The sequence below is a fragment of the Epinephelus lanceolatus genome, chromosome 10 (assembly GCF_041903045.1).
Source record: "Epinephelus lanceolatus isolate andai-2023 chromosome 10, ASM4190304v1, whole genome shotgun sequence".
Lineage (NCBI taxonomy): Eukaryota > Metazoa > Chordata > Actinopteri > Perciformes > Serranidae > Epinephelus > Epinephelus lanceolatus.
In genome coordinates this window covers 22,550,410-22,572,413 of record NC_135743.1, presented here as the reverse complement: position 1 = coordinate 22,572,413, position 22,004 = coordinate 22,550,410, and the positions used below count along the sequence as shown (strand labels likewise).

At 39.2% G+C, this 22,004-nt stretch overlaps 3 protein-coding genes across 3 annotated transcripts; all 3 read left to right on the top strand.

Moving 5' to 3' along the window:
* Positions 1 to 309: 309 nt before the first annotated feature.
* On the top strand, positions 310 to 3,885 carry gra (granulito). Its single transcript, XM_033640724.2, has 7 exons — positions 310 to 442; positions 1,704 to 1,786; positions 1,885 to 1,943; positions 2,589 to 2,646; positions 2,885 to 2,991; positions 3,072 to 3,130; positions 3,381 to 3,885. The coding sequence occupies exons 2-7, from the start codon at positions 1,705 to 1,707 to the stop codon at positions 3,406 to 3,408; spliced, it is 393 nt and encodes a 130-aa protein (XP_033496615.1). The 5' UTR covers positions 310 to 442; position 1,704; the 3' UTR covers positions 3,409 to 3,885.
* A 2,169-nt stretch (positions 3,886 to 6,054) lies between these two features.
* Positions 6,055 to 12,439, top strand: LOC117265549 (uridine phosphorylase 1-like). The gene is made up of 8 exons (XM_033640091.2): positions 6,055 to 6,198; positions 6,488 to 6,532; positions 9,041 to 9,152; positions 9,249 to 9,407; positions 9,534 to 9,648; positions 10,350 to 10,559; positions 11,410 to 11,556; positions 11,674 to 12,439. Exons 2-8 carry the CDS (start codon positions 6,492 to 6,494, stop codon positions 11,823 to 11,825), a joined length of 936 nt encoding a protein of 311 aa, XP_033495982.1. The 5' UTR covers positions 6,055 to 6,198; positions 6,488 to 6,491; the 3' UTR covers positions 11,826 to 12,439.
* A 2,586-nt stretch (positions 12,440 to 15,025) lies between these two features.
* LOC117266220 (uridine phosphorylase 1-like) lies at positions 15,026 to 21,339 on the top strand. The gene is made up of 8 exons (XM_033641278.2): positions 15,026 to 15,156; positions 15,482 to 15,514; positions 18,389 to 18,494; positions 18,597 to 18,755; positions 18,908 to 19,022; positions 19,543 to 19,752; positions 19,888 to 20,034; positions 20,166 to 21,339. Exons 2-8 carry the CDS (start codon positions 15,486 to 15,488, stop codon positions 20,315 to 20,317), a joined length of 918 nt encoding a protein of 305 aa, XP_033497169.1. The 5' UTR covers positions 15,026 to 15,156; positions 15,482 to 15,485; the 3' UTR covers positions 20,318 to 21,339.
* The last annotated feature ends 665 nt before the right edge of the window (positions 21,340 to 22,004 follow it).

Genomic DNA, 22,004 nt, shown 5'->3' with positions numbered 1-22,004 from the left:
TAGCAGCCTCAAAGACTTAATGCTACGAGGTACAGTTGCAAAAGCATCCTAGCATCCTACCCAAAAGTTTTATGAATTAACAACAACCAAAATGTTTTTATTAAGTTATTGGTAAATATTGTTTCCTATTCACAAAAAAGTAACCAGCATTTCTGGCACATATTAAAGAAAGTCCAATATGGAGGATTAATCTCTAAGAGAGCCACAATATTTATAATTTGCAATATCAATTACAAGACACGAGTGCCCTGTTTGCTCGTTTGGACAGCTCTGTAATGTACTTCCGCTATGGTCTCATTAACATTTGAACTTCACACGCGAACAAGGCTTTTATTTTGAAAGTTTTTCGTCTACCGGAAGTTCTGCTTCTGCCTTGACTACCATGACACCGGTGGGGTGAGCAGGCAGAAAGACACGCCGAGGGAACTTTTTAGAACTGCAGGTGAATAATCAACGTAAAATATATTTTCTTTAAAGCAAAGTGACTACGTAGAGAATTCGTTATTTAACGTTAGGAGTTAGCAGGCCGTTGTCACTAGCTAAAATGACGGTAGCACAGAGCTCAAACTTCTGCATCATTTCCAAGTTGCATTTGTCATCACTCCACGTTAACTTAGTCGTATTTTCTTTTGTTAATGTCATAATGCGAAATCGTTTAAATTCGTTAGACACGTTGAGTCCTGACCGTTAACGTTAAACAAATTGATGTGTGAACGTTAAACAGACTCGCTAATGGTAGCCGCCGCCTGCCGTTATCGCGCAGCCCGTGATTTCCACAGATGTCTGCCATGAACCGCTGTGATGTGGACAAGAAGAATTTTCCACCTGTTTTCCAAAGTTGCTTTTGTCACTCACAATTAAGGTAGAAAAAGCTTTAGAAACGGTTTACAAAAAGTTGAGTTCGCAGTTTTTCATGTATACGAAGTTAGCTGACAGTTAAGCTAATGTGGCCAATTTAAATTGTTTGGTGAATTGCTCACGTTAGCTGTTGTGCTACAGTCAGTCTTGGACATTCCTGCTCACTGCTAAATGTCTCCCTAGATTCAATGAAATAGCCTAGCTTAACAAAACTGTCAAATTATGTAGGATAATTCTGATCTAGCTAATTAATTGACATACTTTTAATACAGTAAAATACATGCCTGTCTGCTATGAATTGGGAAAGATCAGTTGAAGCCTAAATAGTAAGCCCTGTACATTTCTCTTGACTTTTTGTGTGTTTTTTTTTAGTAAAAGAGCTGCATCATTTGACACAAAGCTTGTGGCTGTGACCCACTACAGCAGGGGTGTCCAAACTTTTTGAATGGGGGCCTAGATTAAATAATGTGAACATACCTGGGGGCCAGCTGCTTCTCACATTGTATAGGTTATTAAAAAAAATCACATAAAATTGAGACAAACCCAAATGTTTCATCTTACAGTGATGAAGCATTCAACTTTCCATCGCTCCTGAAAGCAGCAGCCTTTATGCCTTTTGGGGGCTGCATGTAGTAAATTTTGAAAGACAAGCCGTGGGCTGTGATTTGCTCCTGGGCCTGACCCTGCACATGCCTTCACTATAGAATCCCTAATGATTTGCAAACCTCACTTTCAAACTTTCAAACTTCACTTTACATTACTAATGCAGCATTATCGGTATAAATGTGATGCACAAGCCTTGTAGAGTGATGAAGATTTAAACCTTTGAACCTTACTGACACCAGAATGGAGGTATCAAGGAGAAGGGTCCTCCAAAAGCATCTGGAGCCTGCCAGACCCCTGCGCCGCTTCATCCATGTTGACAGTGGTAAGCAGTCTGCACCAGTCGGTCAGACGTCATGCATCAAATGTACTGTGTTCATGTGTATTGGCATGCTCATATGAGAATTTTACCACTTAATTTAGAGCCCCAAAAAAATGCTGCAACATGTGCGCAGGCCCTGATGGCGGAAGAAGATCAAGAGGTAAGAAACCTTAAGGAGGACAACATTTTATGGTCGCAACTTAAAATTATTTCCAACCTTACAAAATTAAAACTGCAAATCATGTTTGAGACCTTGAAACCAGACAATGGGCCTCATGCATGAAGCGACAAACGTCCTCTTATTTTTGTTTTTATCCATAATTTGTTCTTGTTTTGTAAGTACCTGTTATTTTTTCAAGGAAATTTGTAGGTGTGGTCAATAGCACTGTTACCAAGATAAGAAAAAAAAACATATTTTTCACAGTCCACAAATTGTTTGTTCTATGCAAGCAAACTTAAGTTTTAACATAAAATGCTGAAAATGGCTGGATTTTAAATTTGTGGCTTCACCTACAATTCATAATCAAGTGGGATTCATCATTCAGCACATCTGGGTAAGAGTACTAAGTTTTCTCTTAGAAAATTAAGCGAATGTCTCTGCTTGAGGCCCAGTGTCTGGCATTTTTTGCTTTATAATGATCATGCTAAACAATTATATGGATTATCAAAGTTGTTGTCAAGTCATTTTTTCCAGTTCAGCTCTTCACCCACTGAAATAACTTTGAATAAACCTTTTGCCTGTTGAGCAGCTGATTTAGACAACATTAGGTTTTCTAAAAAAGTTTTCTAATGTTGCGCTTGATAGACCAATATTGGCATAGAGCAGTTCTACAAGATTGTCAACCTCGCCAAACAGAAAGAAGGTAAGACACAAAGTGTTTTTTAATGGCTATTGACACGTATGCATCAATGCTCTTCTAGATCTGGACATTTTTCTTATCATGCTTATGTGTTTACTTTAAACGGGGAGGTTATTTTCTCCAAAATTCTTACTTTACAGTACTGCATTGTCAGAATAACAACCTACTTCTGTCTTCCTTTTGATGTGCCTGATTCGAACTCTTGCCATGTCGATTTTAACATAAATGTGTATTTTCATAGGTAGAATCTCTTACTCAAGAGATTTTTTAATTGGTCTGGCAAGTTGTCCCGAGTCCAGGAAGAAGCCGGAGTTCTTGCCGGAGCACCCCATAGTCTTAACGGAGGCAGTAAGTTGGGTATTTTTAATTTAACGGTGCTATCCTTTCTAAATGGTCAAAATAATTATGTTTGTACACTGTCTCAACAGAGAGAGCTTGGGCACCTAAAGCTTCATGAAATGAGGAACAATGGGGAAATGGGAGACACGTGAGTTTAATTTTATAATGTGAACTCAGTGTGACTATCAGACATTTTTGATACTCCAGCAAATTAGACAATCTAGATAACAACTTGAATGTATATCACTGTTAAAAGGCTAATCAGTATTTCACCAAACTACAGTCTTTTTTAAACCTATATTAACCCTGACACATTACTGGTTGAGTGTGATAATAACATTAAGTCACAAGCATGAACAGTATAAAATATAATTTGTCAATATTTTTTCTGTTTTTAGGAAGGCGGAATGGCTTCACTCATCTTAAGAAATTTGCACAGGTGTTTATCACCCCAAAGAGTGTATCTGGTGTTTTCTTTTCTTACTGCTTTTCTTGGTGAATCTAATTGAATTTTGCATGTTTGTTATTTTGAATGAGACTGACAATGGTTTGGAGTGAAGTTGCTCAAAGCTAAGATACGAAACAACACTTAATTTGCTTACGTATGAGTATTGCATTTCTGCTTGTTTTCTGCTGTGTAATATTTTGGCTATTTACAGTTTGTAAAAATATTTTAAATATAAGATATTAATGGCTATATGTCAGCTGTGCTGGTAATGTTTCGTTTGAAGAAACCGGGGGAAAAAAAAGTCATTTAATGCAGACTCAATCAAAGTCAGAAAACTTGACGGTGATCAAAATGATGTTTGTCATCAGCTGTATGTATGAGAGTAGATCAGTGCTGTGATTTAACGTGTCTTACTAAACATGTTAACTTCACTTATAAAGGACAGTCTGGCTCAACAGTTTTGTGTGTTGTGTTTTCTTTCATGCATTTAATTAAAACTTAAAGCTGCAATAATCAGTATTATAATAGTATTATCAAATGGCTGTGTGTAATGTGGAAGACATTGCTCAACAAAATGTAACACAACTCTGCAGTGCTACTCAGTTCTATGGAGTATTTTAGGTGCTTTAAGCTGGTTGTTCTGGTTTTCTGGTCAACTACTCTTATCATCCTTATTTCCAGCCTCAGCTACCAGCTGTTTTTAAGCTCTAATAAACCTATTGTATGCTACCTGCCGAGCACCTAATGAGAGTAGCTGGTGAAAATTTTTCCTGAGGGGCTGGTGAAGACCAAAACAGCTTAACTCAGAATAATATTATGCTTAAATCCATACAGTAGATACTAACACATGTACAAATCAACGTTAGAACGCATGTTGGTTAGTTTGTTGGAAGTACGAGTAGACAACTGTTTGCTAACACATTGACAACCAATGCATCTTTAATCGTACAGCATCAAACCTTGTATTTTACTTTTTATGTATACCGATATGCCCTCTCTAAACAAGAACAAGTAAATATCTCCTAGATGTTTCACATGATACTCAACATCATCACTACATACATGATTAAGCTTGTCCTTTCTTTCATCTTCTATATGCAGTGAGGAAGATAAATAATCTACACTGCAGATATTTCAAAATGGGAACACTGTAATGGACTGAGGATACCTAGTATCAGGCAAACTGACTCAACTCAGTTTTTGGCAGTGGTTCCCAACTGGTCCAGCCACGGGATCCAATTTTTTTCTTTGTCATTAGTTCAAGGTCCACACAGTTTAATACATTCAGCATCATACCTGTGTTTTGTTGAGATGCTGTCTCTGTCAAGTAGCCGCCTCTGTGCCAGAAATTCACTCTACTTCAAAATAAAGTGTGTTTCTTACAAATTTGACACGTTTACAATTCATGTGTGGTCCATTCAGAATGGACCCACGACCCACAAGTTGGGAACCACTGCTTTAAGGTGTATATTTTATCAACACTTTGCACACCATTGTTCAAAAGCACTTGAATTCATATGGCTGGTATTCTCAACTTGCTTCGCCTGGGACCACTTCTACAAATGCAAGGAGGCAGGGACCAGTCAGTGAACCAACATTTATAATTAATATATTAAAAAAAAATAACACAAACCTCTGTCAGGGGCTCTGGGTGATCCTCCCCTGGCACTTTATTTTGATAATCTGTATTTTGATGCATTTTTATGCACTGTGGCACTTAAATTACATTCACAGTACAAAACAAAAGAAAAAATCCCTGTGCATGTAATAATAAGGGAGCACAGTCTAATGGATTAATTCAGGAGCAAACCTGGGCTATCATTTTAATGGGTTTGATTTTAATTTTTATTTATTTAACCCATGGATATTTAATCAGGTTAGTCCCAATGAGATTGTGGCCAAAGCAGCACCACCCAAAAAGTTACAGCCAAACAACCACACAATAAAACACATAAAATATACACAGTAACATGTACAAATATTAGAACACTTACACACAATGACAACATCCAACCGACTCATTCAACCTTGTACTTATGAGAGCTTTAAAATCAGGTAGAGACCAATTCATGTAGTTTTTAATCTTTATGAAAGTTATTCCAAGTGAGAGGAGCAGAGCACATAAAAGCTTTCTTTCCCAGCTCAGTCCGTACGGCAGGAACAGACAGCAAAACTAAATCTTTAGATCTCACACTATAGATCTCTGTTCAAAGTTCAAATGCCAGAGGGAGGGCTTTATAAAAGCAAATACTAGTGACTGAGCCTATGGAAGGTCAAAGAAGGCCAGTCAGCCCTGGAATAAAGCTGCAGAGATGAATGAGGGCTTTACAGTTTGATATACAGCATCTACCATGTGCAAACTATGCGCAGATGCATTCATGTACAGCAAATCATAATCCAGAGCAGTGAAAACATAGCAGCAACCAGTCTTTTAAGCAGATACGTGGAGGTTATCACCACTGTCACAACCATAATGACACCATTAAATGCAGTTGCTGGGAATCTCTGGACAACAGAGGGATTTTCCTATGCTGACACCAATGAACGTGGTAATTGCACGTCCGCTGTTTGGTTCCTGATGTACGTGACAGAGAGAGGGAAGCTACATCCCATGAGTCGGCTAGTTATGTTGTGATGCTAGTGACGTGTCGACGTTACGTCACTGGGAGCAGGAGGCTCACTTTCTGGTGCCGACGTCAGATGTGCAGAGAGCGGTTTTAATATATCAGAAACACAGGAACCGGCTGTCGAGGAGCAACACACCAAAGGTAAATACCTGTCTTGTGTTTGTGTTGTTTTGTTTTCTGTCTTTGTTTGTCCTGTTGGCTTATCTGGAAGGTAAAGAGCGAATTGTTTCGTTTTGACCGCTGTGAGCGACAAAGCGCGGTGTGCGTGAACGTAACGCTACACAGTTTGACCAAATGTGTCTTAATTAAGTTTGAGGTGAGGATAATTGCTCACCACGTTTAAGGTTTACGCTTAACATCACGCCTCCAGTTTGTAGGGTGTTTGTAGAGGTTGGTTTTATTCACGGTCACTTCTGGTTTTTGCCACCAGGAAGATGAATCCAAAGGACGACAAGCGGGCGGCGTCATGCAGCAGGTGAGAAATACCACCATCCCAAGTTAATGTTTAAAAGTTTGCTTTAAATCTTGTCTCTATGTGGACACATTTGATGATTAAACTTTACCGCAGGATATGATGTGAGGTTGGTTCCGGTGAAAGGAAACTTCTGGGTGTGACAGGATACAGGGACAGTCATCCTGCAGACAGTGTGGCAACCTCACCTTAAAGGGTCATTTCATTCAAAACACATTTTCTTACTCTTATATGTATGGATATCTACACTCAGTTGCCAGTTAGCTAAAACTAACAACTAACACCTTACAAAAGCTGATCATAATAACCCACATGAAGGATTTATCACAAGACTGTTATATTTGACTGCATTAGTTTAAGATGGTATACCTACTTGATAAAGTGACGACTGATTAAATCGGTGGCAATGAAACAATACTTGGTATAATAGAATCTCTGTCGACAGTTTTCATGTGGACCATTTCTTGTTGGTAGAAAATAGTATTGAGGAAAACTTTACTGTAGCCCTTTTTAGATAGGAATTGTGCAAATTTGCAGGAAAGCCCAAGTAGTGTTTTTTCAGCATTGCAGTATAAAAACAAAATCAGGGATTGTGGCAAAATGCCGCCTACCTACTTTTGTTCATACAGAATGCTCCTTTTTCGGGGCAATGGGGGGCGTGAGGAAGTAACAAAATGTGTAGCTCAGCATGTGACGTAAACAGTGACGTTAGAGGGAAGCCGCGGCTAGTCAGTCCTTCGGGGATTCTCTTGTAAGTCTGCCTGTTCTTCACCGTTCCTGTCATCTGACAGTTAATGGACTCTTCCTTTACGAGGACAAGGAGGGCGCGCAATTCCTTGTCTCCCCAGTTGCTCATCTTTACAGTGTCTGTCAGGTTTGCGTTTCCCTCTTGCTACTAGCTGCTCGCTAATTCCTGCTATCAGCTGTTTCCTGTTAGTCTACCGCCAGTGGGTCACACGTGCGGCGTCATCAACAGCTCCTCCCACAAGTCTTCAACAGCCCCTCCCATTGCGGAAGGCTGCCTCGGTCTGTTTAAACTAAAAGGGCTCTGCCAATATGACTACCCTATGGGGCAGAAAATTGGGCACCTCGAATCAACTCGCCAATCCGGCTCTGTGTGTCTGAACGCTCGCAGCTTGCCGGCAAAACGGCCCAACATTCGCGGAAAATCTGGCAGTGTAAAAGGGGCTTCTGAGGCAGAGGTGTGGTCACGAGTCACATGACTTGGACTCAAGTCAGACTTGAGTCACAAATTTGATGACTTTAGACTCCACAAAATCAAAAATGACTCGCAACTCCGCTGGGACTTTAACACCAATAACTCATTACTTTCCAGGTAGCCAAAATGACCTGGCCCAGAATCGGCCTAAACTCGGCATGCCCGATGAAATTTGCTGGGCCAGGTCCAGTTGCCTGACTTGGCTGAGGCTTGGTATGAATGACGCCCCTGATTCCGGCTGCCGACACTGCCATCACTGGGCTGTTAACAGAAATCACCTGGCCCGACATTGGCCCCAACTCAGCATGCCGGATGAAATTAGCCAGGCCGCATCCGGTTGCCTGACTGAGCTGAGACTCTGTATAAATGACACCCCAGAATCGGGTCAAATCAGCTGGCCCGGATGGCTGCAGACTATTGACTTTAAAATACTTGATACCTTCCCTGAGCTCTAATATTAAAAAGTATATCATAAACAATGTGCGCCACGAATCAATTCAGTTCAATTTATTCCCTGAATTAACTAAAGTTAACACTTTAATTCCCAGCAAGTCAGCGCTCAGTTCTCTAGATCCATTGTGTTTGTACCAGTTTGACTGCATCCAATCAAGTTGTTGGAGAGGACCATGAAGAACTATCGTGACCGAAGGCTGGTTGGAAAAAATGATACCACAGATAATTTCAATTTCGTACAAAATCTACACGGTGGTGAATGAGAAAATGGATTGCAGTATGTGGGTCAAAAATTACAGAAAATTACAGACAGATAAATCAACTTCCAACAAACTTGCAGATGAATACAAAATTTTAAAAGTATTTCTGAGTTTTGTAAATCTAAGTTATTATTTTCAATGACTTGGTCCCACCTCTGCACTAAGGTCTCTGCAGACCCGTCACACTGTGGACACAACCTGCTCCAACCTCTCCCCTCTGACAGGCGCTACAGAACACTGTCTATTTATATTTTTTTACAACTTACAGAAACACTTGATTTGTCTATAGACAGTTTTATTTGTTTGTAATTGTTGCTTTTTTCTTCACCTATTTTGCACACACCTATGTACATTATAGCCCTGTCTATTCTTTACCTTTATTTGTTTAGCTTTGTTTCCCTTGTTCTTAGCTGTTTTGATGATTTCTGTGTAAGAACACTGAAGTCAAATTCCTTACCTGGCATGGAGATGCCGCTGTCTTAGATGTATTCAGCCATTCAGTGACGTGACACAAAATGGCAGTTAAGTTCAATTATCAGACTAGAACTGACCCTTTGAAATCTCTTATTCCACCCACAGCACTGTTTTTGTGCACAACCCTTACCTGGATGGACTGAAAGATGACATCCTCTACCACTTTGGTTTAGGAACTGGAACTCATGACCTACCAGCGATGTTTGGTGATGTCAAAGTAATGATTTTTGTTACATTAATTTGTGGAAAATAATTACCTGCACAGTCATCTTTGTTCTGCTCTTATTAAAGTTTTTTGTGTGATTTCTTTCAGTTTGTGTGTGTCGGGGGCAGTCCTTGGAGAATGAAAGCATTCACTGAGTACATTGCTGCTGAGCTCGGTATGGAAGACCCGAAATCAGAGTACCCAAACATCTGTGCTGGAACAGACCGCTATGCTATGTACAAAGTCGGCCCTGTTCTGTCAGTCAGTGTATGTAAAATCTATCATTACACTTTTGTATTCTGTAAACAATTGTTACGCTAAAAAATAGTAGTGTGCTAAAAAACTACATAGATGTGAAAAGTGTGTGTGACATGTCGGTGCTTTATTTTGCAGCATGGGATGGGCATACCATCTATTGCCATAATGTTGCATGAGCTAATAAAGCTCCTCCATCACGCACATTGCACAGATGTTACAATTGTACGCATTGGAACATCAGGTGGAATAGGTAAGCTTCATATTTACCAATATTTTTTTGTTGCCTGAATGCCTGATAATACATGTGATTATTCATGCGTTGCATTATCAAACCATAAATACTGCTAACACTCTATATGGATGCTACTTTCCTTTTGAATCTGTCAATGAACAAACTGAACTATTGTAAGATGATTTGAATTGCTCTCCCTGTGTTAAATGTCAAATGTGCTTGCCATGAGATGGGTTAGTAGGGCCATACAGTGGATGATATTTGAGCAGGTGATATTGCCTACAGACACCTTTTCTTAGTTTGACCACTAGAGGGAGCTAAAAGCCACTCAGGTTTTAGAGCAGCCCCCTTGCTTGGACCAAGCCTATCTGCAAACTCAGCCTTACTTGTCATCTCAACTACACACCGGTAAAGTTCTGTGTCTGCATCTTGCTTATAATGCTGTCACAGTAAAGAAAATCTGCTCTGGCCCTAGAGAAGGCCACTGTGGGTTCTCCGTCACGCTTGGAAAGGGAGGGGGTGAGGGAAGGGGTATGCAGTTGGTTCTTCACTGCTAGATGCCATGAAATCCAACACACTGGTCCCTTGAATACTGTCTTTATTTGTCAAGTGTGTTGATTTAACATAAATAATAATAATTAAAAAAAAACGTTTTAATTGAAGCTCTCTTTTTGTTCAGACTAGATATCACTGTCTCACTCACCTTTGTTGGTTTCCAGGGCTTGAGCCTGGCACAGTTGTCGTCACCAAGCAGTCCATGGATGCCACCTTCCAGCCCAAGTTTGAGCAGGTGATCCTGGGGAAAACGGTGGTGCGCAATACTGATCTGGACCAAAGCCTGGCTGAGGAGCTGCTGCAGTGCGGCAAGGAGCTGAACCAGTTTAAGACCGTGATTGGCAACACCATGTGTACACTGGATTTCTATGAAGGTATGATTTCGAAAACAAACTGATGCGTTCATCATATTTTAACTAATATACACAGTCAGTAGGCACTTTCGTCCTTCAGCCCAGTTAAAGATAAACATGGATTTCTGTAAGCATCTTGATTTTGGGTCATTTTGGGGTTTTGTTTGCTATTAAAAAACTCAAGTCTTGGGCTCAGAATATGACACAAAATGAATGCCATGATGACATGGTGATTAATGGTATGATGACAAATTCTTTCAGAATATTAAAACCTCTTAAAACCAATGGCGACAGATTTGAGTTTGATCTAAGCTGCTTCACATCACGCATCAAAATATAATGTTTAATGTTGAGATATTTGTCAATATGGACATGTTACACATCAATAGCTCAGTTAGATTCTTCACAATTCAATCATTCAGTTCACCACAGCACAATTCACTCAGGTTTAGTGCATTGTAAACAAGAGAGGCGATAAAAAAGTGCCTTTAAAGAGGTCCTAAAGTCCGAATAAGTGTCCAGACCATGATTAATATATTCCCTTAGTCCGCAAAAGGGTCCTCCAATCAGAAGTTCAGAGGGCCAGTAGGCTTTGAAAGTCATGGCTCGATGATGATCCCTATGTAATGGGATGTAGTTTGGTTAATATTTTGAGTAGAAAGCTAAGAATATCCTCTTTCCATCAGTTTCTGGGTCTGGACCTGGGTTGAAATGGATGTCAGGTTAACAAGGGGGGCTCATTTTGGTCATTTTGTAAACAAAGGGGGATGGCATCACCCCTCAATGTGCCTACTATGCACAGTACCTCAGTTGTAATGTTCATCTTTAACCATTTCTTCTGTCTGTCTCCTCTGTCTGATCAATCACTCAGGACAAGCTCGTTTGGATGGAGCTTTCTGCTCCTACACTGAGGAGGACAAAAAGGACTACCTCAAAAAAGCTAGTGAAGCAGGAATCTGCAATATTGAAATGGAGTCATCAGTTTTTGCTGCTATGTGCAAGCTGAGCGGTCTACAAGGTAAGAAAATATAACACCATCATTATATCATAGTTGACCAATTTTTCAGCATCTCGAAACAGACACTTGTCTTCACACCTCATTGAGTTTCTAACATTTATTTGTGTCTTTGTACAGCGGCTGTTGTTTGTGTGACATTACTGGATCGGCTGAAGGGGGATCAGCTCAGCAGCTCTCATGAAGTTCTTCACAGTTATCAACAACGTCCTCAGATTCTGGTCGGCTCCTACATCAAGAAGCAGCTGAAGGGCAAAGCAGTACGTAGCTAGGTGCAGCAGTGGTTTGCAAGCACACATGAAGTCCTGGGTATCTTCTCTTGAAAACATGGTGCTATGCAATAACTCAGCTTTAAACATTTTTATACGTTCTTTCCTGCTCACAAATAGCCATACCTTTAAATAGGTTTAGATTAAACTTTAAGATTATGCACTGAGTTTTATTCATTGACACTGTCCTCATACACTGGCATGCACTATTTAACTGTTGTTTCATCTTGTATTTATCTTAAATACAATTTAAATGAGTCTTAAATGTTAGGTAGAAGCCTATGGCCATATTTTTTTATTTAAGGCTGCCTCTGTTTTTATATGACGTATGATATAAAGTTCCTTTGCCATAAAACCTGAATCACAACTTGACTTTTGGTAAGTCTGTGTGTACAACAGTGCTGTAACAAAATCAGCTAGTTTAAATGTTTCATGAAAACCAAAAGAGAGGCACTAATATTGATAAATTTGTCTTTATGTTATATAGGTTGTTGCCAAATATGTATCATCTGAGATATATTTTATGCTGAATTTATGTTGTTTTTCTTAGATTAGGCTTCTGTAATGTTCCAATGAATGTTTTAAAACTAATAAATCATAGTGAGATCATGTTGGAATATTGATATCACTTTGTTAATGTCTTCACATTAGCTAGCCATAGAAAATGGCATTTTTTAACTGCTGTTATGTTTAAAACGTTAATTCAAACTAGCACAGTTAGTCCACGACTGTTGTACTTAATTCAAAGTAGGCCTGTTTTTATCTTTTTGGAAATCATTCATTGTGCCTGTAACTCAGCGGGAACTGCTGCCCCAACAGGAGATAGGCAGTAGAATGTAGAATGTAGAAAATGGAGAGGTGAATGAATTATAAATTACAGAATGAAGCAGTAATGTAGCCTATGAGATGTGCTGCAATACAGATGAGTTAGTCAACATAAAGTGTCTTCGTATGGAGTCGGGCTCCCTTGAGCTTTCAGAACAGCGTCAGTGCTCTGTGCCAAGTCTGTCAAACTCTGATGGAGGGATGAACACCAATTCTCCACAAGATATTCCCTCATTTTTATATAAACAACTTTTTATTCCATTAGATAATCTCATTGAGATCAGGATCTTTTTCTTGCAAGAGACAAATATACCTGTGTTCAAATATAAATGACTTGTTAGTCTCGCCACCAGACAATCAGAGATCACTGGCTTGTTCTGATTTAGTTAAGCAAAGCGTCTAAAGACTGACTTGTGAGTCTAATGACTTGTTTACATTTTTGAGGGCTTAACCCTTTCATACATGATTTATTAGGACCTCAGTCAAGATTTGTTTGAGTGTTTTATTCCTCTTTATGCATAAGTAAATTATGAAGTGCATTATTTTAAACATGAACTTTTTTAAGAGTTTTTCACATGTCCACTCGGTTGGACAGCATGCGTTTAAGTTCTTAAATGTTCTTTCAGTTGGGTATTCAATATACTGATCAATTTCATCTCTTTTTGCTGTTTTGATCTATAAAATATTTTTTGTTATGACCATTGATTTCCTGAGGAGGGCGTATCAAAATTATGAAGAAAAAATGGCCAAAAGAGCAAGCGTGTTCAGACTGGAAATGTTAATCTCGATGCATGGGTGGATGGAGTGATGGGTTTATGACAGATCCTGTATCCTGTGGTTTTCTCTGTTGTCATCAATGCGTGTGGTAATGTGGTAAAGTCTGCTGTTTTGTAACGCAGATACGTGACATAGATATATATACGTAGATGCCGCATTCAACGGTGCTCCTCATTGGAGCGATACGTCAACGCGGCCGCCATCTTGCCCAGGTGGAGCCGCGCTGCCTAATGCATGTATGTCTATTGAGGCAGGAGATTATTTATGATTAAAATCATCATTACTCGCTGAATTCTCAACCGATTTTCATGCGGTTTGGTTTGTTACAATTGTCAGACATGTAGTTATGATACAGGATACTTGGTTAAATAAAAAATGCAGCTTTTGATACCAAAATATTTGATCTTATGTAGATAAAGTAACAGTAATAGTTATACAACACATTTAAACTAAACTTTCCCCATGTAATAAATATTGTTTTTTCTTACTAGATGTACAATGCCCACCATGATGTCATTTAATTATTAATTTGGACTATAAATGTTTATTCACATTTCACACAATGTGCAAAAAATAGTGTATCAGCAGGGTTGTGCCGAGCTGCAGTGTAGATTCTGATTGACAAATGTTGGTTTTGTACAAGTGAAAATAAATGACTTAGAGCTGCATGTTTACACAAAATTTTTGCTTTAATCTCATATGTATAACACCACAGTGCTCATGGGAGCCTGGACACAGAACTGTTTACATTATTAGGTCATATTTACAAAAAATACAGTGAACAGTAGCTAGTATTATTTTAGGAGTCTGCCCAGTCCTGTCGAAGTCCTCAGGTCTGAAGTGACAGCTGCAGGTGACTGAGGAGTCACTCGGGACAAAGTCCTTTCTCCTCACTGCTGCTACCCATACCCGTCTGCTATCTGTGTTTTTTGGGAAACTACACACAAAATAAGTGTGTCAGAAAAACGCAGTTCCACATAATTTGTAGTTACAATTCAGGCCACAGGTTAACTACTAACGTTATGCTGCGTTATGTCACGTTGGTGCCATGAAACACACAGTTGACAATTTGGAATAACACATAACTACACCGACATAGCTGTTTGACAAAGCATCATAATTTTATAAGTAATAACGTTATTATATAAAGGTTAACCTTTTTTCTTTAAGTTGTGTGACATAGCGTTAGCTTAATTTGGCATTAGGACCAGATCAGGACAGTTACTTTACTTGATTAGCTTAAAAGAAGGATCACTTTTTGAGATACATATCTCATTAAACATGTTCGTAACAGTAAAATATTGTAAAACAACTTCTTACCTGTGGAATGTCATTCCCTTCTGCTTGGTTTTAACACTTCTCTCGTTCGTACACCCAAATGCAGAGCAAAAATGTGGCATTTTTGCCGAGTCTGACACGGGTCTGAACAGGTCAGAGCACCTAGGCAAGATGGCGGCGGTATTGACGCATCCCACAAGCCAGGGTACGGCATCTATGTGTATATATCTATGGATACGTGACTGGGAGAAGTTAGAGCTTACATCCCATGATGCTTGGGATGGTTGTGACTTGCTGGACGTCACGTCACTGTGGGCTGGAGGGTTTGGCATCAGGTGTTTAGAAACTGATTAGTCACAAACGGGAACCTTCAGTCGAGCAACAACATACCAGGAGTAAACAACTGTGTGGTGTTTGTGTTGTAGTTTTCTGACTTGTTTTGCTGATCACAAAGGTAAAGATTTAATTATCTATTGGGTATTTTTAATTTAAAAATTTCAAACTTTTAAATTTATGTCTAGAGTTTTGTATTAATACATTTACATTTATGAATTTTTACTGTCCTAAACTGTAATTGTGCTTTGGCAACATACATGAAATGTCATACCAATAAAGCTTATTGAATTGGACAAAAAAGTGTATTAATTGAGTTTTAGGTAAGGCTAATTCCTCACCACATTTAAGGTTTTAATATAAGTTACACCACAGATTGTAATTATAACGTTCAGGTGTTGGTTTTGCTCTCAGTCATATAATAATATTGTCACCTTTTTTTCCAGTAAGATGAATCCAAAGGATGTGTCATGCAGCAGGTGAGAAGTTCCACTATCCCAAATGAATATTTAAAAGTTGTTTAAAAGCTTCTCAATGCGTTGACACTCTATGACTCAGAATATGCTGTAAGGTAAATTAGGAAACTTCTGGGTGTGACAGGACTTAAGGACAGGAATGTGGCTATACCAGTCATTTATTCTGCCCTATTTAGTTTCACTGCCCAGCATACCCATAGAAAATGTTGGTCCTGTGTGAGTAATTACCTTTAATGGTCCAAATTCAGTTACAATAAACATTTAAATGTCATTACTCCATTTGAACATTGTTAACAATGAACAGTAAATCAAAGAGGCAGACAGTGTTTACATCTTCTTAAAGGGTCATTTCACTTAAACCCATTTTCTTATTCTGATAAATGTGTGTATGTACACTCGGACTCGGTTGCCACTTTCTGAAGTCAGAGATCTCCTGAAACATGTGAACATAAGACTGATTTGTGGGCGTGCACTACGATACTTTGCTGATCAATGTAGGGGTGTCCTCCATCCTCCATCATATCATTTAAAAGTCACCTGACTGTAATCAGATCCCCGCGATATGGAAATCTACTGTAATTCCCATGCCTAAGAACACCATCCCTGAGCGACTCAGTGGTTTTAGACCAGTCGTGCATGAAGATCTTTGAGATTGTTATTAAGAACATGCTGATGGAAAAATTGATCCACTGCAGTTTGCTTATTAGGCAGACAGAGGTGTGGAGGACGCCAAGCTTTTTAAACTCAACAACCTATTTAAGCACTCGGAAAAGCCACAGGCCCACACTAGGCTTTTATTTGCAGACTTTTCATCAGCATTCAACACAATGCAGCCTCATCTCTGTCTTGAGAAGTTGATACTTGTTCTTTAATCTGCCCCACCAGCTTGTATTATGGATATTGGACTTCTTAACTAACAGAGAGCAGAGGGTTTCTGTAAATAGCTGTCTCTCAGACTCTCTAGCTTTGTCCACTGGCACACCACAGGGCTGTGTTCTTTACCTTTACTTTAGTGTGTACACTAATGAATGCAGGAGCACCCAGGAGGGCAGCTACTTGGTCAAAGTCTTGGATGATACCGCATTGCTGTCCCTTCTCCATGGATCAGAATCAGACCATGGGAAAGCTCTTTTGGATTTTATTTCTTGGTGTGGCAATATTTTCTTGGACTTAAATGTATCTAAAACTAAGGAGCTGAAAATTGATTCTAGACGTACCAAAAGAGACGCAGCCAAGAAAGCATTATTCACAATGAAACTGTGGAATCTGCTGGTTTATCTGCTGGTTTCACAGCCTCGCATTGAAAGACAGAAACAGTCTAAATGGCATTGTTAAAGGCTGCTCTAAGACAGAAGGTGTGACACAACAGGACTTGACTGGTTTTTGCAATCATAAAATCCTCCATTAAGCCACAAGTATTTTGGCTACGTCTGGACTTGTTCTCACAGGCGAATTTTCTCTATTGTCATTACACTTTACCTGCTTATAAAACTAACCAGTATTCAGCCCTGAGGGGAACCCGCACCACAAACTACATCCTCCAGTATGTCCATACAGTTGAATGGACGTCTTTCTCAAACAATCTTTATAAAAACTGAACATTACAACTCACATGAAGGATTTATTGCAGCACTGTGGTGTTAGACTGTACCAGGAGTACTGCATAAACTGATAATTGTTAACATCAATCGCAATGACACACAAACTTCCCAATGGTTTTAATCTGGGCCCCTTTTTTTAATTAGTTGAAAATAGTCCTGATGACAACTTTTAACACTGAAGTCAGTGCAGACCCATCACACCCTGCCAACACATTCTCATCCCAACTCATCAAATACAGCTACTTTGTCAGTGTACCTAAATGTCATATATGACATGCTAGGTAGCCTCTTGTGTTGGTTTTGGACGTTCACAGACAGTGTCTCAGTTGACATTCGTTACATGCACTGTGTCTTTTCAAAATATATTTCCGCTTTCACAGGAAGTATACAGTTTCTGCTCATTATGTGCATATGTCTTTTTCAAAATAAAATTGCTACGCAAGTAAAACACTTCATTTTTACCTTTATTTCCTTAAGGTTAGGCAACAAAGTCCCTGGTTAGGTTCAAACAAAATATCATAGTTTAGCTTCAAATAAGTACAGTTCCTATGAACGTTATGTGACACAGGTCATGTGACATAGCATGCTAAATGCAAGAGAAATCTACTGACTTTTGGTTACACGTGGAAAACGAACAGTAGGCTTGGGGATGAAAGTCAAGCCTGTAGGGACATTCTTGCTGTTAGGGTGGTGTCCGGCTGAGTCGGAAATAGCTGCTGCTCAGTGCGTATCATACCACTGCAAAAAAGGTGTCGCTGTAAGTCAGTATCTGGGGCTGGAAGCATCAGACATAGCTGCCGCCCAGTGTTATCATACCATGGCAAAAGATGCCTCTGTGCATTGGTATCTGATGCTGAAATCACTGACTAAGTAGCGGTACTTGACATGTTGTAGGTGAAAAAGGGCTGACCCTGCACAACCTGTTCCAACAGACTCAACCAGAAACATCAACAGTTTTGTACCACAGACCGTCACTAAAACATCCTCTTACTTCCATTATAGACTAGGCTGTGTTTTTACAGCTAAAATGCACATTGTTTTTAACACATACATATCATGCACTGTCACTGTACATAAATTCTACTTATTTGCATCTCTGTATCACACAATCAAGTGAGAAAATATGTATTTCAGATTTGGTTGAACTGATGTTACATGGAGAAGCCCACATCTCAGATTTATTCAGCCATTTAATAAATGAAGTAAAACAGAATGGCAATTGAGTCTGATTATCAGACTAGAACTGACCCTCTGAAATCTCTTATTCCTCCTCTAGTTATGTGCACAACCCTTACCTGGATGGACTGAAAGATGACAACCTCTACCACTTTGCTTTAGGAACAGGAACTCACAACCTACCAGCGATGTTTGGTGACGTCAAAGTAACTATTCTTATAACATGAAAAAACATACACCTTCATAACGATCTTTATTCTGCTCTTATGTATGTATGTTTTTGTATGTGTGTGTGTGATTTCTTTCAGTTTGTGTGTGTCGGGGGCAGTCCTCGCAGAATGAAAGCATTCACTGAGTACATTGCTGCTGAGCTCGGTATGGAAGACCCGAAATCAGAGTACCCAAACATCTGTGCTGGAACAGACCGCTATGCTATGTACAAAGTCGGCCCTGTTCTGTCAGTCAGTGTATGTAACACCTATCATGACATTTTTGTATATTGTAAACAGATGCTACGCTATAAAATAGTAGTAATCTTAATAATCTGTGTACTTAGTAAACTATTACAAAACTACATAGATGTGAAAAGTGTGTGACATGTTGGTGCTTTATTTTGCAGCATGGGATGGGCATACCATCTATTGCCATAATGTTGCATGAGCTAATAAAGCTCCTCCATCACGCACATTGCACAGATGTTACAGTTATACGCATTGGAACATCAGGTGGAATAGGTAAGCTTAATATTTACCAATATCTTTTGTTGCCTGAATGCCTGATAATACATGTGATTATTCATGTGTTGCATTATCAAACCATAAATACTGCTAACACTCTATATGGATGCTACTTTCCTTTTGAATCTGTCAGTGAACCTATGTAAGAGAAAATTACTTGACTTGGATTCCCTGTGTTGTCCAATGTGCTTGTCATAGTGGATGATATTTGAGCACCTTTTCTTAGTTTGACCAATAGAGGGAGCTAAAAGTCCCTTAGGTTTTAGAGCAGTTTCATCCAATATGGCTTTTTACATTTAGTTGCTGTTTGCCCATGATGTTATTTCTTCAGATTTCTGAATATGAAATCTTACTTAAGATGTTTTTCATTTGAAAATATACACAATGCGTATGTGATTTAATACAGTCTATGCCAGTTCAGTGTGTTTTAACATATATGAAAAGTACTTTTTAGTTGAAGCTGTACATTCAGACTAGAAATGATTGTTTATCTCACTCACCATTTTTTGGTTTCCAGGGCTTGAGCCTGGCACAGTTGTCGTCACCAAGCAGTCCATGGATGCCACCTTCCAGCCCAAGTTCGAGCAGGTGATCCTGGGGAAGACGGTGGTGCACGATACTGATCTGGACCAATGCTTGGCTGAGGAGCTGCTGCAGTGTGGCAAGGAGCTGAACCAGTTTGAGACTGTGATTGGCAACACCATGTGTACACTGGATTTCTATGAAGGTATGATTTCTGATGCATGGATGTGTTCATATTTTTCACCCACATGTACGTACTTGTACATATAAGTACTTAAGTTATAATGTTCATCTTTAACCATTTCTTCTGTCTTTCTGCTCTGTCTGATCAATCACTCAGGACAAGCTCGTTTGGATGGAGCTTTCTGCTTCTACACTAAGGAGGACAAAAAGGACTACCTCAAAAAAGCCAGTGAAGCAGGAATCTGCAATATTGAAATGGAGTCTTCAGTTTTTGCTGCTATGTGCAAGCTGAGCGATCTACGAGGTAAGAAAATATAACACCAGCATTATATTATAGTTGACCAGTTGACTTCAGTGTGTCGAAACACTTCAAGTTGTCCTCACACCTCGTTGAGTTTCTTTACTGAGAGAATGTTTCTTTGTTTCTTTGTAAAGCGGCTGTGGTTTGTGTGGCATTACTGGATCGGCTGAAGGGGGATCAGCTCAGCAGCTCTCATGAAGTTCTTCGCGGTTACCAAAAACATCCTCAGATTCTGGTTGCTCACTACATCAAGAAGCAGCTAAAGGCCAAAGCAGTTTGTAGCTAAGTGCAAGCCCACATAAAATTCTGGGTATCCTCTCCTGAAAACATGGTGCTATGCAATAACTCAGCTTTAAACATTTTTTAAACATTCTTTCCTGCTCACAAATAGCCATACCTTTAATACCTCTAGATTAAAATTTGAAATATTGCAATGACTTTTATTCTTTGACACTGTCCTTATAAACCAGCCTGGACTATTTTACTTTTGTATTTAACTTAGGTCTTAGAGATCTTATCACAGTTTATTTCCCTTGATATAAGAGTGGAGGAGCTCACTTGAAGACACAAGTGATGCTCTGGACATGCAAATGTCTGTCTTTCATTCCTAACTGATGACAATCCCACCCTGAAAAGTGTCCCATCATTTGCTGGTTTGACCAGGCCTGATTCAAAACCACAATTTCTGATGGGCTTTAAACCTCAAATGTTGAGGCCACCCAAATAATATAAGGTGGAGCAGACACCTCTCTTCGTCAGGGAAGTGGTACAGCAATAGTTTAAGTGTGAGGTAGTCTTTGGACCAAGCAATGCTCACAAAAAATGTTTGGAGATTACAGAGGCGATTACATCATTACATCATATAAGGTGTTTTAATAAATCTCTCTTTTAGTGACCTAAAACTATTTGCATGTGGACAAGAGGCCAAAACCTAAAGGAAATACATCATGTTTAAAGCTGCCTTTGTTTTTTACAACATGTGAAGTTTCTTTTCAATAAAACCTGAACTTGATGACTTTTAGGGAGTCTATGTTTACAACGGTGCTGTAACAAAATCATCTCATTGTCTAGAAATATTTCATGGAAACTGTAAACTGGTGATGATGAATGGTGTATGGTTGTTAAAAAAATATGTATCATCTGGAGTGTGTTTTATGCAGAATTTATGTTGCTTGTTTTTCTTACAATTAGGCCTCTCTAATGTTTCTACAAGTTTCATTCAGAACCTAAAAACTGCAACAAAATGTCACTAAATGTAAGGGTAAAAGGGTAAAAGACACTGAATGTATTAAAACCACTAAATCCTCATGCAGTGTGAAGTTGTTTGTTTTGTGTTCTGGCTCATCAGAGTGGCACAGGTTCACATCCTACAGCTATTTCTCAGTGCAAGAAGCGCTATGTGTGAAGCAGGAGGTTTGTTGCAGTACGAGCAACATCCTGACCACTGCAGACCACTCTAAAAATAACAGGAAAGTCTTGGGGAGGATCCCTTTTGAGGTATGAGTGTGGCTGATACAGATACACTTTGCTTTAAACTTATGCCTGCTCAAGAACATCTGCCTGTCTTTAGTAGAGGTGGGGGAAAAAATCGATACAGTATAGTATCGCGATATTTTTGCGTGGCAATATCGTATTGATTTTTTAAATTACACAATTTATGAATATTACAAATACAAATTAAACTTTGGGTAGCCAACTAAAATGATACAATCAATTGCTTATTCAGGCCACATAATTTACAGTTGAAGAAAGGTAATTTATCGCAATATATCGCAACATATTTTAGTGCAATACTGAACATTGATTCAATCACTCATTCATACGCAGTGGGGCTGGAGCCTATCCCAGCTGACATTGGGCGAGAGGCGGGGTACACCCTGGACAGGTGCCAGACTATCACAGGGCAATACTAAACATTTTGCAACATATTTAAAATCACGATAATATTGTGTGACTTAAGTATCGTGATAATA

Excerpts from the sequence above, each read along its gene's own strand:
- LOC117266220 (XM_033641278.2), top strand. The coding sequence starts at position 15,486 with ATGAATCCAAAGGATGTGTCATGCAGCAG. Across the intron at positions 15,515-18,388 it reads AAGGATGTGTCATGCAGCAG|TTATGTGCACAACCCTTACC; the intron begins GTGAGAAGTTCC and ends TTCCTCCTCTAG. Across the intron at positions 19,023-19,542 it reads TGGAACATCAGGTGGAATAG|GGCTTGAGCCTGGCACAGTT; the intron begins GTAAGCTTAATA and ends TTTGGTTTCCAG.
- gra (XM_033640724.2), top strand. The coding sequence starts at position 1,705 with ATGGAGGTATCAAGGAGAAGGGTCCTCCAAAAGCATCTGGAGCCTGCC. Across the intron at positions 1,787-1,884 it reads CTTCATCCATGTTGACAGTG|AGCCCCAAAAAAATGCTGCA; the intron begins GTAAGCAGTCTG and ends CACTTAATTTAG. Across the intron at positions 2,647-2,884 it reads CCTCGCCAAACAGAAAGAAG|GTAGAATCTCTTACTCAAGA; the intron begins GTAAGACACAAA and ends GTATTTTCATAG.
- LOC117265549 (XM_033640091.2), top strand. The coding sequence starts at position 6,492 with ATGAATCCAAAGGACGACAAGCGGGCGGCGTCATGCAGCAG. Across the intron at positions 9,649-10,349 it reads TGGAACATCAGGTGGAATAG|GGCTTGAGCCTGGCACAGTT; the intron begins GTAAGCTTCATA and ends GTTGGTTTCCAG. Across the intron at positions 10,560-11,409 it reads TACACTGGATTTCTATGAAG|GACAAGCTCGTTTGGATGGA; the intron begins GTATGATTTCGA and ends TCAATCACTCAG.